This window comes from Leptonotus elevatus, chromosome 11 (assembly GCF_054856555.1).
Source record: "Leptonotus elevatus isolate MCC_2025b chromosome 11, RoL_Lele_1.0, whole genome shotgun sequence".
NCBI classification, from domain to species: Eukaryota; Metazoa; Chordata; class Actinopteri; order Syngnathiformes; family Syngnathidae; genus Leptonotus; species Leptonotus elevatus.
Window position 1 is genome coordinate 23,228,762 of NC_141249.1, and position 16,517 is coordinate 23,245,278.

The 16,517-nt window shown below is 42.7% G+C and overlaps 3 protein-coding genes across 4 annotated transcripts; all 3 read left to right on the plus strand.

Moving 5' to 3' along the window:
- The first annotated feature begins 200 nt into the window (after positions 1 to 200).
- LOC147166556 (uncharacterized) lies at positions 201 to 4,002 on the plus strand. The gene is made up of 2 exons (XM_086088983.1): positions 201 to 633; positions 1,119 to 4,002. Exons 1-2 carry the CDS (start codon positions 447 to 449, stop codon positions 3,341 to 3,343), a joined length of 2,412 nt encoding a protein of 803 aa, XP_085945109.1. The 5' UTR covers positions 201 to 446; the 3' UTR covers positions 3,344 to 4,002.
- Positions 4,003 to 5,009: 1,007 nt separating this feature from the next.
- Positions 5,010 to 9,058, plus strand: LOC147166557 (uncharacterized). The gene is made up of 3 exons (XM_086089392.1): positions 5,010 to 5,295; positions 6,168 to 7,385; positions 8,281 to 9,058. Exons 1-3 carry the CDS (start codon positions 5,103 to 5,105, stop codon positions 9,042 to 9,044), a joined length of 2,175 nt encoding a protein of 724 aa, XP_085945518.1. The 5' UTR covers positions 5,010 to 5,102; the 3' UTR covers positions 9,045 to 9,058.
- A 1,619-nt stretch (positions 9,059 to 10,677) lies between these two features.
- Positions 10,678 to 16,466, plus strand: LOC147166558 (uncharacterized). 2 transcript variants are annotated; one of them, XM_086090282.1, is made up of 3 exons: positions 10,678 to 10,949; positions 11,951 to 12,634; positions 15,307 to 16,466. In XM_086090282.1, the coding sequence occupies exons 1-3, from the start codon at positions 10,757 to 10,759 to the stop codon at positions 15,459 to 15,461; spliced, it is 1,032 nt and encodes a 343-aa protein (XP_085946408.1). In that variant the 5' UTR covers positions 10,678 to 10,756; the 3' UTR covers positions 15,462 to 16,466. The 2 variants fall into 2 exon arrangements, with proteins under 2 accessions (XP_085946408.1, XP_085946407.1); XM_086090281.1 differs by having other exon boundaries at positions 11,951 to 12,850; positions 15,307 to 15,449.
- The last annotated feature ends 51 nt before the right edge of the window (positions 16,467 to 16,517 follow it).

Consider the following 16,517-nt stretch of genomic DNA (forward strand, 5'->3'; position numbering starts at 1 on the left):
GTCCCATGAAAACAAATATTTGCAGAAATTTAAAGGTGTATTTACTTTTTTGAGATACCATATGCAAAACTGAATACTGTATATTTTTTTATGGCGAATGTGGAAAATGTATCAAATGCTAGGCCTGAGCTCCGCTCCTCCTGAGGGTGGCGCTAATGCATCCAAAGGTCGTTTGCCACTCATACCTAACTCACGAAGAAGAAAAAAAGGATTAAGTTAGCAGGACGTCGTTCTAAGAGCCACCGCGAACGTTCCCTATTTTCTTTATTGACTTCAAGCTTATATCCCCACACATGCATGTCATCTAATAGACAAACATCTGAAAAAGCAACGCTTCCTTCGAGTTTCGTCAAAACGGATTCTGCAGTTATTTCGAGTTAGCTTAGCTTGCTAACAGGGAGACGCCGAGGGTTAGCGACACGTCGCTAACTTCATCGTGTAAAGAAATGTGCAAAGTCAAAATGCTGCGAACGTTGGTGAAGCAGCGACTGAACGTGGCCGTCGAGGAGGTCATCGAACTGTTCGAGCGAACCATAGCGGAGTACGAGGAGCAACTTTGGCGAAACAAAGACGAGAACGAGCGACGACGACGGGATGACGTTTCCAAGCCTCGTGTGGCGTCGCCAAAAGCAGGTTTGTTGACTCCTTCTTTCCTCAACGATTTAACATTTTGGAGGGGAATTTTCTTAACCGATTACTCAACAATGTCTCGAACGTTTCATTCATAATAAAAGGTGTTTAAAGGTGAAAGGTTTTGTTTTTAACTGCAAAAATGCAGAGTTTAAGAGAGCCGCCGATGTGACCAATCGCGTTCGAGATCTCAACTAATATAAACATTTTCAAGAGTTTTGTGTTTGTCATTTGGATGCTTTGGTGTTAAATTGTAAGTGCAGTAAACGTCAATTAATGGTCGACTCGGCTCTTCGAGGGCGCTTTGGGCTTAACTTAACAATTGTAGTCTTTTTCAAAAGTACAACATTTCATTAGTTTGTTTCTTTTACAATTTGAAAATGACATTCTACTACATTGCGCTGTTTTTGAAATTGTTCAGCCCTGGATTTTTTTTTTTTTTTTTTATCAAGACACACGCTGTTGTTATTTTCCCTTGTTTGCTGCAGACGTGCAGCAAGTGGAGCGTCAAGAAGGGGCTCCTTCTTGGACCCAGTGTGAGGATCCAGCAAAGCCCCCCCACATTAAAGAGGAAGAGGAGGACATATGGAGCAATCAGGCCGGGGAGAAGCTTCCAGGGCTGGAGCAGCTGGAGGTTACGGAGTTCACCTGGACCGGCATCCGCGTGAAGAGCGAAGACGATGAAGGTCCGTCGTTACAGCGTCATCACACTCAAAGCGAGGAGAAGTCAAGTCAGCACACGACGATGAAATCTACCGGAGAACACGGCACCCCTCCCTCAGATATGGACGACATGATGTCACACTCGTCCGACACGGATCACAGCGATGACGACAAAGAAGCTTTGAAAACTAAAAAGAAGTCAAAAGGGTCGCATCGCGGCGACAACAAACAATTTGACTGCCCTGAATGTGGGAAAACGTTTACCAACAAAAGCGTTTTGAAAAACCACATGGTAACGCACACCGGGGAGAAACCTTTCGTCTGCACCGTTTGCAATAAAAGATTCTCCTTGAAGCATCACATGAAGCGGCACATGAGCGTGCACGCGGAGGGGAAAGCTTTTTTCCCCTGCTCAGTTTGCGACAGAAGATTCCGAGACGAGGCCGCCATGACGGAGCACGTGAGAACACACGCCGGGGACAAAGCTTTGGCGTCCAGCGGCTCGAGTCAGCGCATAGCAGAAGCCGACGAATACGCGCCGCTGTCAGATATGGACGACGCCATGTCGCAGTCTTCCGACACCGATCACAGCGACGACGCCAAAGAACCGCCGAGAGCCAAGAAGAAGAAGTCCGAGGACGATATGACGTATCACGCCGAAACCAAACTCTACATTTGCTCTGGATGTGGCAAAACGTTTACCAACAAAAGCGTCTTACGAAATCACATGGTGACGCACACCGGAGAGAAACCTTTCGCCTGTTCTGTTTGTGACAAAAGATTCTCCTTCAAGCAGAATATGCGGAGACACATGGCGATACACACGGGGGAGAAACCCCACTCCTGCTCGTTTTGTGATAAAAGGTTCTACGATAAATTCGAAATGAAGAGACACATGCTGACGCACACGTCCGAGAAGCCGTTCACGTGTTCGGTATGCGGCAGAAGTTTCTCCCGCAGCTCGCATTTCCGAATGCACATGAAAAGGCACGCGGCGGAGAAACCTTGCACCTCCAGCAGCTCCAGTCAACACGTGCCGACGGAAGCGGACGGAGAACACGCCGAAGATGTCCGCTCGCAGCCGGACAACTTCGCCCCGCTGTCGGATATGGAAGACACGATGTCGCCGTCGTCTGACGTCGACGACAGCGACGACCCCAAAGAAGCGCCGGACACTGTGAAAAACTCAGAAGGCGACGTGACGCATCCCGCCGACGGCAAACAATTTAACTGTTCCGAATGCGAGAAAACCTTCGCCAACAAGGGAAGTCTGAAAACTCACATGTTAACGCACACCGGGGAGAAACCTTTCGCCTGCTCGGTTTGCGATAAACGATTCTCCATCAAGCAGAACATGAAGCGACACATGGCGATACACACGGGGGAGAAACCGTACTCATGCTCCGTTTGCGATAAACGATTCTACGTGGAGTTTGAAATGAAGCGACACAAGCGAATACACACGTCCGAGAAGCCGTTCGCGTGTTCGCTCTGCGCCAAAAGTTTCTCGTGCAGCAATTACCTCACGTTGCACATGAGCACGCACACGTCGGAGAAACCCTTCGCTTGTCCCGTGTGCGCTAAAAACTTCTCCCACAAATCTTATCTCAGGCAACACATGAGAATACACGACGCCGAGAAACCTTTCACCTGCTCCGTTTGCTCCAAAGGATTCTCAAGTCGCTCGTATCTCCGAATACACATGAGCCTGCACACCGGGGAGAACATTTTCACCTGTTCGTTCTGCGCCAAAAGTTTTTCCCGCCGCTCGCATTTCAGAAAGCACATGAGAATGCACACCGGGGAGAACGCGTTCACCTGCTCGGTTTGCAGCAAGAGTTTGACGGGCATCGAGTGCCTCATCGCGCACATGAGAACGCACGTGGGGGACAACCCTTCGGCCTCCGGCAGCGCCGGTCAACTCGTGACGGCAGAAGATGGCGGAGAGCAAGCAGGCCACTTTGCGTCGCTGTCGGATATGGACGACGTCATGTGGCAATCTTCTGACACGGAGCAGAGCGACCAAGCCGAAGAACAGTTGGAGACTTAGAAGGACGAGAAGTGGCGAGAAGTTCAGAACGCACGCACATCGGAAAAGTAATTGTGTAAAAAGTAGGGCTGAACCATTTATAAAAAATAATCTAATTATTTTTATTTCCCCTTCAATATTGCGGTTGTGATTTAATATGCAAATTTTTTTTCATGGTCAAATTGAATTTATGGACAAGCACAAAATAAATAATCAAAAAAAAATTTTCATACTAATGCGCCAATTAAGAGCAAGAAGTTTCTATTTGCAGCATTTATACATCTGAGAATGTCTTCCATATAAAAGTAAAATTGGTACTGCCTGAAATCCTTAACTGAATCGAAAATCAATGTGAATCGTGAATCGAATCGGGGCCTTCTGAATCGAATCGAATGGATTTTGGAAATCTGAATCAATACCCAGCCTTACAGCTTATCCTGTTTTGGGGCAGGTGAACTCTGTCCCAGCTGTCCATGGGCAAAAGGCTTTCAAGTTTCTACACCTTGGATTGATCGATCAGTTGCCTGTCAATCACAAGCCACATAAAAAGATTTACAACCATTCACACTCATGCAATGTTAATGAATGGGAACGGAACTGTCTGGACTCAAGTCAGGCAAGTGTGCCCTAATATATATTAAAAAGAAAAAGAAAAAAGAAAGAAGAGTATGTCTCGTTTAATGGAAATAATATGTAACCATTGTTGAATGAAAAAAATAAAGTTGTTTGAACTTACAACCTATGAAAGAAAAATCGCCTTGAACTTTTTTTCCAGGGGTCACTAAACTTGAAGCTGAGAGCTGCTATGCTAGGGAATATGGAATGGCGATTGCCGCAGACTCCCGGTTAAAGATGGCGGCAAAGTTTGCACGTCCGCACCTACCCCAAGCAGTAAGGGCGACATTTTTTTAAAATGTTAAGTCAATTAGATGCCAATATATAAGTTTCCCCATTCCACCCAAAGCTAAAGAAGTACCGTTTAAAAATATTAACACTATTTATCCCTGTAAGGATTTTTTTCATTCTGAATTTAACTTTGAAGACAACGAATGTACTGTAAAAAAACGCAGTTCGTAAACATACAAACGAAAAACTAACCCGTTTATAAACGCACACGATGCCGTGGAATGAGTAATGGCAGCGGCACCAAGTTGAATGGAGTCGCGACATAAAGTAAAAAAAAAAAAAAAAAAGTAAAGAGGAAAGGCAAAGGCAGTTGCTGATGCCGCGGCTTACGCAGAAGTGGAGTCGCTGGTGCCGCGGCGTAAGCGGAAGTGACGTCGCTGATGCCGCGACACATGCCGTTCTGATCCATTAAAAGTTAAGGAAAAGTGGGGTAGTGTTTAATCTTAAAAATATACAGAAGAAATTAAGTTTACTATGGTGCAAAAGTAACTTGTACCTGTAAAAAACAAAAACAAATTGTATTAAAAAAAAGGTCCCTGTAGAAAAAAAGTATAAATGTGTATCTGTAAAAGTCGTGATTTGTACTTGTAATAATAAAATAATTGTACCTGTAAAAAAAAAAGGTGTAGTTTACAGGTACAAGTTACTTTTGCACCATATTTACCTCCATAGTTTAAAGCCCCGCTTCACTGTCTCGTCTTTCTTTGCTCTTTTGTAATGTTCCAAAGTTGGCCTCAGCACAGTCGATGGCGGTAATGCGCCTTGACCGTCGATTGCCACGCGCCAGTAAAGAAAACTGCGACGAAGAAGACGAAAAAGAAAGAGGAGGCAAACGTGCACGTCGTGCTTAGCATTAGCTAGCGCGATTGTGAACATGTGCAAAGTCAAAATGTTGAAAGAATTAATGAAGGAGCGACTGAACGTGGCCGCCGACGAAATATTTGAACTATTTGAGAGAACTATAACAGACTACGAGGAGAAACTTTGTCGACACAAAGAGGAGAACGAGCGACAGCAAAACGAACTGGTTGCAACCGTAGCTCACCTTCGTGTTCAACTTAAAAAAGGTTGGCTTGTTTTTGTCTTCGTAACTGTTTCTGTAGAGTTATTGCAGAGAAAAGATAGGAATGTGCGCGTGGCACCGGCGGGGGTGCGAAGGTGTACGCGATTGTTTGTTTTTTGGCTATATAAAGACAACTGGTCTCTTTGTTCCCGGGCCAATTCGTACTGATTGGAAATGAATGCTGTTGTCTAAAACCAGGGGTGAGAGGTCATTAACCTTTTTGAGTCTCACAGCTACATGATATGAAGTTAGGTATGTTATTATATATATATATATATATATATATATATATATATATATATATATATATATATATATATATATATATATATATATATATATATATATATGTAAATATAATTGTATACGTTTATGTAATTTTCGGAGGTGTTAGATCCTAAAACACACTAATTTGCCCAGAAAAAAAAAGCGTCAGATAATCTTTTACAATGACTTCAAAATCACTTAAATGGGTTGAATTTTGTAAATGAGGGGCAATTAACGTCTCTGGTTTTCCATTGAAATTAAATAAAAGGTGTGACCCAAGTCCTGATTTTCATCCTATAAAATACTGTAAATGTCACCACGCCTCAGATTTAGTCATTCCCATGTTATGTAATTAGTTTGGCATTAATTAAATCATTATCAATCAAAGCCATCAATAATGGCAGTTCTTGAAAATGACCACTGACTGTATTTTTGGAATGACGTGCAGCATAAAAATATAACTCCACAAAATGTTTTGGGGGGGTCAAATTGTTCCCCAATGTAATTTATCAGACGTGCATTGATGGGAAGGGAGAGGGTGCTTGCCCGACTGGATGTTTGACACAAATGTCAGTTTCAATCATGTTTCTCGTCCCTTTCGTGTCGCAGCTGTGCTGCAGCAGCAGCCGCGACAAAGAGAGCTTCCTTCTGAGCAGCAGCAGGAGGAGCCAGCCATTAAAAAGGAAGACGAGGATGTGCGGAGCAGCCCGGACGCAGAGCAGCTTCCGGGGGTCTCGGAGCGCAATCCGAGCGACGAGCGCAAATCTGAAGCGGATGGCGAGCGCTGTGAGGATCTCCAGTCGGAGCCGGACAGCCTGTTTGCGCCGTTGTCGGATATAGACGACATCGTGTCAAACTCCTCTGACACTCATCACAGCGACGACGACCGAGAGGCGGCTTCTCACGCCGATGCCGATCATCCGAAACATCACAGCGGCAAGAAGGATTTTCACTGCTCTCAGTGTGACAAATCGTTTTACAGCAAAGCGGGTTTGAAAAATCACGCGCTCGTCACGCACGCGGGAGACCAAACTAAAAAATACTCCTTGAAGAATTTTGTGAAGAGACGCAAGAGGAAACCAGCAAGTCAAGCAACAGAAGCCGGCGAAGGATCACAAGCGCAACTTTTGCAGGCGGGCAAGAATTCAAACGCCAACATTGAGTTTGACTGCGCGGTGTGCGAGAAAACCTTTTTCAACCGCAAAAGTTTGAAGCAACACACGGAAACGCACACGAGAGACAAACGCTTTGTTTGCCCGGTTTGTGAGAAAAGGTTCTCCTGGAAGCATCATCTGAAGAGGCACATGTGCAAACATACGAGGGATGAAGAAAGAGCCCAAGCGCCGCCGTCGGATCCCAAGCGCGACGACGAAACTTTGGAGAGCGACAGCAACGCCGACGCCGGCAACTGTCAGTGCCTTCAGTGCGGCAAAACGTGTCCCTCCAATGCAAGTTTGAAGGCGCACATGGTCATACACACCGGAGCCAAACCTTACGCGTGTCCGGTTTGCGGTCAATGTTTCTCCTTCAAGCAGAGCATGATCAGACACGAGAAGCAGCACTACGGCCACAAACCGTTCACCTGCACCGTTTGCCGGAAAAGCTTCCTGAGCCGAGGCCGGCTCATATTGCACTTGAGGTCGCACATAAAGGAGGAGGACGAGGAGAAGCCGGTGGATTCCGCCGACTGCGGCCAACGCGCGGCGACAAAAGACGAGCCACGGGTCGGCGACGAGCCCCACTCGGATGCAGACACGCTCAACTCTTCCGACACGTATTACACCGACGGCGGGGAAGAAGCGTTGAGGACGAAAAAGAAGTTCAAAGGTGATATGACACATCACAATAACAACAAATATGGCGGGCATCTCTCCGAAGTAGGGCACGGCCAAAGCATTATTTTCAATTATTTTCCCCATAAAACGTTATCGAGAAAAAAAAAGCGACGTTTCCGACACTGTCAAAGTACCCTGAATGCACCATTTTTGCTTGCTTAGCAACTAGCAAGTGTGTGGCGTATGTTATTCTGTTGTCCCCCGAGCGTCCTTTAAGCCGTTTAATGACACCTCAGTTGAAGGTTACTGTAAAACTAAACACACGTTAAGAATTACATCCACTGTCTATATTTTTTTAATACAAGACATGCTTTGTTTTTAAAAGCATCGCTAGCCTAGCGCTAATGCTAAAAGCGAAGGGAGGATCCCATTCAAATGCCAACAGGAAGTTAGCATCGACAAGCATGAAAAAATCGTCAAAGGTGCTTTTCTATTGGCTGCTGCTAGATGACGTCACTTCTGTGTCACACACTTTCAAACGTCCGTATTCCGGTTAATATCAAAATGAATCGACTTAAAATCACATTTAAAATCATCCCCCAAAGGCTCGTGCATTAAATTAATTACCAAAGACTAAATGGAAGGACATTATAGTTAGTTTTGTAAACGTAAAGTTTAGTTTTTAAACGTATTTTCATTTTTGTCTTAATACGTAAATTAAATTTTTGTTAGTTTTTTCCTTATTTTTAAAATAACTTTTCTGTCAACTTCCACGACGACCAAAAATGTAAATTGTCACATGTAATCAATATAAATCTTCTTGTTACCAAACGCCTTTTTCCAGTATCTCCAACAAAAGTTGTCATGTTTATAACGATGCAAACCGTTTTTACGTCGCTTCCAATGACTTTGGCCCGATGACACAAACGCTGTTTTGCTCCGCTTAGATGTTGCAGACATTCAGCAGGTGTTGGTGGGAAGCGAGAACGAGCCGCCGCCTTGCGTTGACGGCGCTCGTCGGAGCAATCTGGATGAGGAGCTTGAAGGCAAGAGAAGCGTTGACGAGGAAGACTCCGCCGACAACAGACACTGCTATGAATGTAAGAAAACCTTCTCGTCGAGGGCCGGCTTGAAAAGACACATGATGCAACACACCGGAGAGAAACCGTACCTCTGCTCTTTCTGTGACAAACGATTCAGTTTAAAGGAATATTTGAACAGACACATAATGACACACACGGGCTGGAATTGTCAAGTTTGTGGCAAAACCTTTCTGAAAAGAAGAGCTTTCGCAACGCACATGGCCACGCACACGGGCGAGAAAGCTGGCGGGTCCGAGAAGCGCATCAAGTCGCCTTCGGACAAGAAATACAGTAAGTGTCGCGTTTGTGGTGAAAGTTGTCTCGAAGGATCGGATTTTGTCGCGCACGTGGCGACGCACGCGGCGGAGAAACCGGTCACTTCGGAGAAGCGTGGGAAGAAACGCATCAAGTCGCGTTCTGACAAGAAACCGCTCCGCTGTCCAATTTGCGCAAAAAGCTTTGGGAACAAATCGTACTTCCCGCAGCACATGAGAATACACACCGGCGAGAAACCGTTCCAGTGCAACGCCTGTCTCCAAAGGTTCCGTTTTAAGTACAGAATTAAAAACCACAAATGTTCTGGGGAGGCAAATGAAGTAACTGAAGATGCAGGATGGCCGACAAAGTAAGCTCACGCAGTTTGTGTACTTGAGGGTGTGGGGGGGGGGGGGGGGGGGGGATCAACATTTGGCTCACTTTTTTTGCGACGGCAGATGCGTTTTTGTTTTTTTCTTCTTCTGGAGGTTATAATAATTTTAGCTACACAACATTGTTGATAGATTTTCTTTAAAGCTGCTCAATGCAGGAAATTGAATGTTGACTCAATACTGCCACATGTGGCTGAAAAATAAAAGTGCACATCCTCTTCTCGCGTACACAATACACGCATGACATCACATCCACAGACGCAGGGTGGGAAATTCAAACATGAAAACTACTGGCCAAGGGTCTACTGTGAGCGGTTATGGGGCTAATCTGCTAATTAGAGGATTTTTGAGTCATAAATTATAAAACAACTCCAAAAAAAAGGCATTGTTAAGATGTTTTTGGGCAAATTTCTAATGATTGTTGTGTTTGAATAGTTTTACAAAACATTTTCTACTTACTCTCTAATTTCTACAAATTTCTGCTCACCGCGCATACCACCACCCACACACTCCATTTCTGAAGTTTGCACTATTTTTGGTTGATCTTCTGCAACAAATCATAACATTCACCTCCGTATCAGTGTTTAAAAAGTTGGTGAGGGATACTGTACATTTGGGATGAGCAAGTACCAATACCAGCTTTGGTTTTAAGGTATGTGTCACTTGATACGGGAAAAAAAAAATATTCAAATGTGACATTGAGTAAATCCTCCTGGTCAGTAGTTGGCGCTATTCTAAAGGCATTTTGACACATCAACAAATCATCATCTGCTTCAGAAATAATGATATTTGTTCACAAAGTTCAAAGAAATGTGATGTTTTAAATGTACAAGAGGTATTGGTACTTGATGAATGCTTGTTCTGGTGTCTGTCTGGAAAAAAATTGGTATCGTACATCCATGATTGCTGCCCGGGTTTGTAATCGACCTTTTATTCGCCACGTGCTATGATGTAAATGTATCATGTCATTATAACACACTGTACATTTTGTATTTTTTTGTTTTGCTTTTAGTTTTGCTTTGTTTTAGTCTGCTGTTTGCAGCAAATGTGATGTTCTCAATCGCCTTACCCGAATAAGCAAAGGTTGAATAAATAACATTCATCACAAATAATGAACCAGGGGGTGCTTACAATTATTATTCATGACAATAGCTGTAATCATGACTTTGCTACTGGGTTAGCATAGGTTAGCGATAGCGGTGGACAATTTCGGGTAACATTGGACAAAGAGTTTTAAAAAATAATTGACACAAAAAAAGACAATTGATTTGATGAAAAATAATTTTTAAAAATCAGATAAAAATCTGTCAATTAACAGAATAAGGCAAAAATCTGACAACAACCTGAAAGTAATTGGGCAAATGACCAGATGCAAATCTGGTGAATAAACTATGTACCGTATATGCTTAAAAAAAACAAAAACTTACATATCAATACATTTGTACATTTTTATGTATTTTTATTTGTAATTTAAAATTTAAATTTGTGACGTGTGACTTCATAAATGAAAGTATGTACTGTATTTGGTTTTAGGAAATATCAGTCGCCAGGTGGCGGTAAGCAATTGAACATTACTTCCAGTGCTCAAATAAAAGAAAGAAGAAGAAATCTCTTAATCGTCATTTAGCTTAGCGCTAGTGGCAAGTGAAACATTTAAATTAACGGTACGTGGCTGGCTAAGCGATTGTATTAAAATGTGTAAAGTCACAATTCTGAGAGAGTTAATGAAGCAGCGACTAAACGTTGCCATGGAGGGAATATTTCAACTTTTTGAAAGAACAATATTAGCGTATGAGGAGGAGCTTCGTCGAACAAAAGAGGAGAAAGATCGACAAGGCGCGCTGCTGGACGCCGCTTTAAAGTCTCAAGGTGGCGTTCGTCGAGAAGGTTTGTTGACTTGTTTCGACTCAATTATTTATTTTTATTAGGAGGCTTTAGGCGATTCGTAAATGGACCATCCACTTCGTTTAGATGAGGTACGCGGCTTTAATTTCTTCCACGCTACCTTCCGTAGAAAATCAAGACAAACGTCTTAAAATGGTGACGTTTGTTGAGCCAAGTCATATACACTACTTAAAAAGTTTGACGTATAACATTTTGAACATGTTGATAATCTTGTGACAAGAAAAAACATTGAAACTGTTGGCGAACGTTGCAACTTTGAATGAACCATGACGAGAAATCAACATTAGCTTCCTCAGTGGGATGCGGGCTTAAGCTTTTAAATCTCTTTAAGTCTGTATCTGTTTTGAAATGTTGTACTTTTAATAACAGAATGTGAAACATATTGACAATTCCGAGCGTACGTCACAAGTCAAAATGGCGGTCTTATGCTGCATTCGGGGAGGGTTTGAAATCGGAGTGACCCAATTTTTCCCTCCAAGGCTAACCGTTTAAGCCTAAGGCAAATGTAAACAACAAAGATGGCTGATTCCGCTAAATAATTTTTGTTTGTTCTGGCTTACGCATCATTTTCAAATCACGTTGTGTCACATAAACATGTGTCTCTAATTTACATTTGAACTGACTCAATCAGAGTTGGATAATTCCGATTTCCTACTTTCTTCGAATGCAGCATTTCTCGGTGAAAAGCATTGGACATTGGATCGTTGTAATTTGATTTGTAAGGATGATTATGGATTTGAAAATATGATAAAATGTTGTTTGACTACTAAAACAATATGCCTGAGTGGTTTGTATGGTAGTCACAGGCAAAAGCAATACAATTAGCCGGTCCGTGAAAATGAAGCGTTACATTGCGGAAATATCAAGAAATGCCCGGATGTTCGGAATTGTCAATCGACTTGCTTTGTGTATGAAATGTGCTATAAATCAGTGATTCCATGTTCAGTTTTCACTTTTCCAAACCTGTCTGCATGTCCTTGCAGAGGTGCACCAAGTGGTGTTGGGGGAGAGTCCACAAGTTGGACCCTCTCAGCAGGAGGAGGAGGAGGTGAAGAAGGAGAAGGTGGAGGAGTGCCTCCAGAACCAAAGTGTCATTAAAATGGAAATGGAAGAGGAGAACATTCCGAGTCGTCAGGAAACAGGGAAACAGCTTACAGGCGGAGAGATGGCGGAGATTGGTATCAACACGTTCCCTTTGAAGGATGTCCATTTAAAGGACGAAGGTCCGTCCTCAGAGTTTCAACACGAAGTTGTTGGCGAGCATTGCGAAGAATCTGACAACATTGCGCCGCTATCAGACATGGATGACGCATTGTCTCCCAAGACCGAGACCCCCGGAGTACCTTTGGAGGACCCCGAACGCTACGCGCCGCCACCCGCAAACGGCAGCCCCCCGAGCTTCCCGCAGTGCGCCAAAGCCTTTGGCAACACGAGAAACTTGCGACAATGCACGAAGACGCGCATGAGTTGCGCGGACGCGCCGTTCAGCTGCGCCATGTGCAACAAGGCCTTCACCCTCCAGAGCAACCTGACCATACATCTCAAGACTCACATGAACGTCAGGCCTTTTGCGTGCGCCGTGTGCGGCAACGCGTTCACTCGAAGGCACCACCTGAAGAGACACATGAACACGCACGCAAGCGGCAAAAGGGCCGCCGGTCAATACGGTAAGACGACGAGCCCGGTCTTCGGCGCGGGCAGTGCTCCCGAGCACCCGATCTCTTGTTTGTTTTGCACCCGAGGGTTCACCAAAAGGTCGCGGCTGGAGAGACACATGAGGACGCACACGGGCGAGAAGCCGTTCAGCTGCGACGTTTGCGACAAACGCTTCACTCGTAAAGAAGGCATCAGAAAACACAAGTGCGTCGTCGAGTACAACTAGGGTGAGCACGTGGAAGAATTGTTTGGTCAACGTTTTTATTTCAACAACTAAGTAGTACAGTATCATGCAAATTGTGATAACAGTAGCAGTTTATCATAAAAAAATAGCTTAGAACATTTTTAAGGCTATCATTATTATTTAGACATACACAACTGGAAATACGTTTTTTTTTTCCATTGTTCCCGAAATGTGGGAGGTTTTCATGCTTTTGATGTTTCTCTATTTTGTCTTTTTTCTCTCCACTTTTTAGTTTACAATAAAACGTGTGAAAATTTGACATGCATGATGACGTCACTCTGGAGCTATTAAACAGTAAAACATAAAAAAATCTCAGTTCAAGATAATTTGGTAGATGTTATCAAAATAAGTGATTTACGGATTGTACATAATGAACATTCTTAAGAAATCCAAGATCCATTTTGAACATACGGTAAGTATGCTCGTTAAGGCAATCGAGCTACGTCAGGGTGGTCAGCCATTTTGTTTCCCCTGTTTTTGTCCTGTGTGTAGGGACTCGGGTCGGAGAAAGGACCGAATTTATTGTAGTGTCTGTTTTGATGATGAAATGAGGACAGACGAAACATTCATGCAATCACAAATCTTCATCAGACACCTTCACAGCCTCAGAACTTTTTTGATTCTATCAACAATCGTCGTGACGTCACTGCCAGGTGGCAACATTTCAATATTGTCAAGCATTTTGTTTTGCTGACAAGCCCAACAATGGATCTTATGGCAACATTGATGTAATAGAGATACTGGAAAAGAGTAAATGTCAAATTTTGTTTGGGTTATTAAACACAACTGATATGAAGACATTGATTTATTGTAGTTTCTAAGTGAACATTACGTTGTTTTTTTGTTAGTATTAAAGTAGGTGTAACTAATATTAGGCAGTCTCCTTTTTTTTTTAAATCCCTTTTTAAAAGTCATCTTATTCTTTGACTTTTGACTCAACATTGTTTCAGTGTTTTATGGTGCCTGCTGTATTTTGTGTTAATGTATTATATGTTTCACTTACCTACTTGTCTTCAAATTGTATTTATTTACCTACTTATATTTATTAATATATTTTCTGCTATTTTGTTCTACTTGTCATTGCATGTATGATGTACAGCAATTTGTAGGCAGTGAAGTTTTAATTCAAGTTCAAACAAAAATAGCTACAATCCTATTTAAATTATCTCCAAAATGCACATAAAGAGTACAATCAAACAACTATAGAACGCAGGGCATTTTTCTTTCGAATAAAGGACAAAAAAGGGCAATAAACAAATTAATCACAAGTAAAGTCTTTCAATCAATGACACCAGTCTTGTTGCATTCTTGGTATTAATAAGTGACAGACAATTATAAGATTTCAATTCCTTTTTCCACTGAGCAATATTTGGTTTTGTTCTAAAGAAACGACGTTTGTGTTTAAAGTTAGTAAAATAATATTGTTAATGCAAAAGTCAAATTTATTATTTAAAAGAACAATTTATGTCCGTAATGGTGAGATTATCAATCTGTGTCCCTTTAGAACATGTCCAATGTTGATAATCAAGCCAAGTTTTTTCAACATAATTGCATAAAAATCCAAATCTTTGTTTACACTTTCATAAAAAAAACACAATTTCCCATATCCATTTGACATCTAATCTAATCTCTTCTATCTTCTAGTGATGGTTAAGTGTTTGTTTTTTTATACAAAGAAAGTTGAGTTGAGTAATTTTCCCTTCTTAACAGCAGATGGCGGTAATTCCCTAAGTGTTATTTGTCAACCGCCATTAAACGCCGAGAGAAGAAAACAAACCAGCGCGCAAGCGCGTGGGTTTCCACCCGCTGTTTGGTTGAATGGTTCTCGCGTCGTAATTTTGCACGCCAAAGCAAAACCATTGTTGCAGCGTCTCAACGTTTAGATAAAACATACATCTCGTCTCAAAGTAGATTATTTTGGAGTTATTCGACTTATCTAGAGCTTGGTTTCGGAAAACTATTTGAGTGATGCGCTCAAGTTAGCAAGACGTAGGAAGCTAGCGCGATTGTGCTCAAATGTGTAAAGTTACGATATTGAGAGAAGTAATGCAACGGCGTCTAAACGTGGCCATGGAGGAAATCGTTCACATTTTTGAAAAAACGATATTAGAGTATGAGGAGAAAATCCGTCGAACAACAGAGGAGGTGAAGCGACGAGACAAGCTTCTGGCGGCTGTTGTCAAGCCTCGCGTTCTTCTACACAAAACTGGTGTGTTGAATTTGTTTTTATTAATCTTTACCTTGAAAGTATTAAGGAGACGATAGCATTGGCGGATGTCGTGTTTTATTCTTATAAGTTTGTTTCAAAGACACACAGACACGTAAACATACACATTTTCTCACGTTTTTTTTTTGTTGTACTTTTGTGATGTAATGGCATCCGATTTGTGTTGGCTCAAATCTTCGCATTTTCCTAACCTCTCTTGTGTTTACTTGCAGATGTGCAGCAAGTGTTGGTAGAGGGTCCACAAAAGGGTCCCTCTGAGCAGGTGCTCAACAAGAGCCACAATAAAAAGGGCGTGTGGCGCAGTCGGGGTGGGGAAGAACTTCACAGGCTGGTGTCAACACATTCCCTTGGACCGTTTGAAGTGTGAAGAGGATGAAGTTCTGACCACAACGCCTCCTCGCCCAAGTGCGGAGAAGTTAAATGCAGCCAAAGCTGATGGGGAAGACTGTGGAGAATCCAGCAGCACTGCTCACGTGGACATCCCCGCCGCGTCCTCCGAGACGGATAGCAGAACCCTTTCTCTGCGGCAAAGCGTTCGTCAACATGGAGAACCCTTGGACGACGCCCGAAGACGCACAACGCTGCCGACTGGCCCTTCGTGTGTTCCGCGTGTGCAAAAATCACCGTCAGCCGCAGGCAACATCTCAAGAGGACACATGGACATACATACACGGGACAAAAGAGTCTCCGGGCAACGCACACACGTCAGAGTCTTTCCGGACAAATTCAAACTAGACACAAGGGGGACGCAAGAAACCCTCGAGATGCGGCGTGTGCGATCAACGCATCGACCAGTTACAAAACGGCCGAAATCACAGGTGTGTCACCGACGAGAATGGCAGAAGCTTGACCTTGAGTCATTTGGGGGTCAACTCGGGCTCACAACGCACCAAGCGATTGAGCAGCGTGCGTCTGCCGAAGCATCCGCAATGGAAAAGCTGACTCTTTATCGGTTTTGTCGTTCTACAGACCGTTTACAATATTTTTGGTTGAATCCCCAAAAACATGGCGCCATTGTCAAGGAGCATGACCGCGTGAAGTCTGTTTATAATTCTTGTCTATAATTCTTCTTGATGTTATTCTCTTTGTTTATTGGGAGCAAGATAAGAGAGATGTTTGATTTTCATTACTTTTGGTTTAGGAAGCTTGATAAAATGGATACATTTCAAAGAGGCATCTTCTTGCACCAAACTTAATGTGAATAACCACATTGTTGTTTTAGTATTTGATTTGAATTACAACTCTTATTTTTTGTGTAATATCATGATTTTGGTACTCTGGTATTTCCTCATGTAGATGTTTTAGTTTTTTTTAAATTATTTTTACACAGCTTTATATCAAATGCATGAAAATAAAAGTACAATTACCAATATATTTGTATTAGTTTCATACTTCTAAAAGAATGCCTACAATACATAAATAC

Excerpts from the sequence above, each read along its gene's own strand:
- LOC147166556 (XM_086088983.1), top strand. The coding sequence starts at position 447 with ATGTGCAAAGTCAAAATGCTGCGAACGTTGGTGAAGCAGCGACTGAAC. Across the intron at positions 634-1,118 it reads TGTGGCGTCGCCAAAAGCAG|ACGTGCAGCAAGTGGAGCGT; the intron begins GTTTGTTGACTC and ends TGTTTGCTGCAG.
- LOC147166557 (XM_086089392.1), top strand. The coding sequence starts at position 5,103 with ATGTGCAAAGTCAAAATGTTGAAAGAATTAATGAAGGAGCGACTGAAC. Across the intron at positions 5,296-6,167 it reads TCGTGTTCAACTTAAAAAAG|CTGTGCTGCAGCAGCAGCCG; the intron begins GTTGGCTTGTTT and ends TTCGTGTCGCAG. Across the intron at positions 7,386-8,280 it reads GACGAAAAAGAAGTTCAAAG|ATGTTGCAGACATTCAGCAG; the intron begins GTGATATGACAC and ends TGCTCCGCTTAG.
- LOC147166558 (XM_086090281.1), top strand. The coding sequence starts at position 10,757 with ATGTGTAAAGTCACAATTCTGAGAGAGTTAATGAAGCAGCGACTAAAC. Across the intron at positions 10,950-11,950 it reads AGGTGGCGTTCGTCGAGAAG|AGGTGCACCAAGTGGTGTTG; the intron begins GTTTGTTGACTT and ends ATGTCCTTGCAG.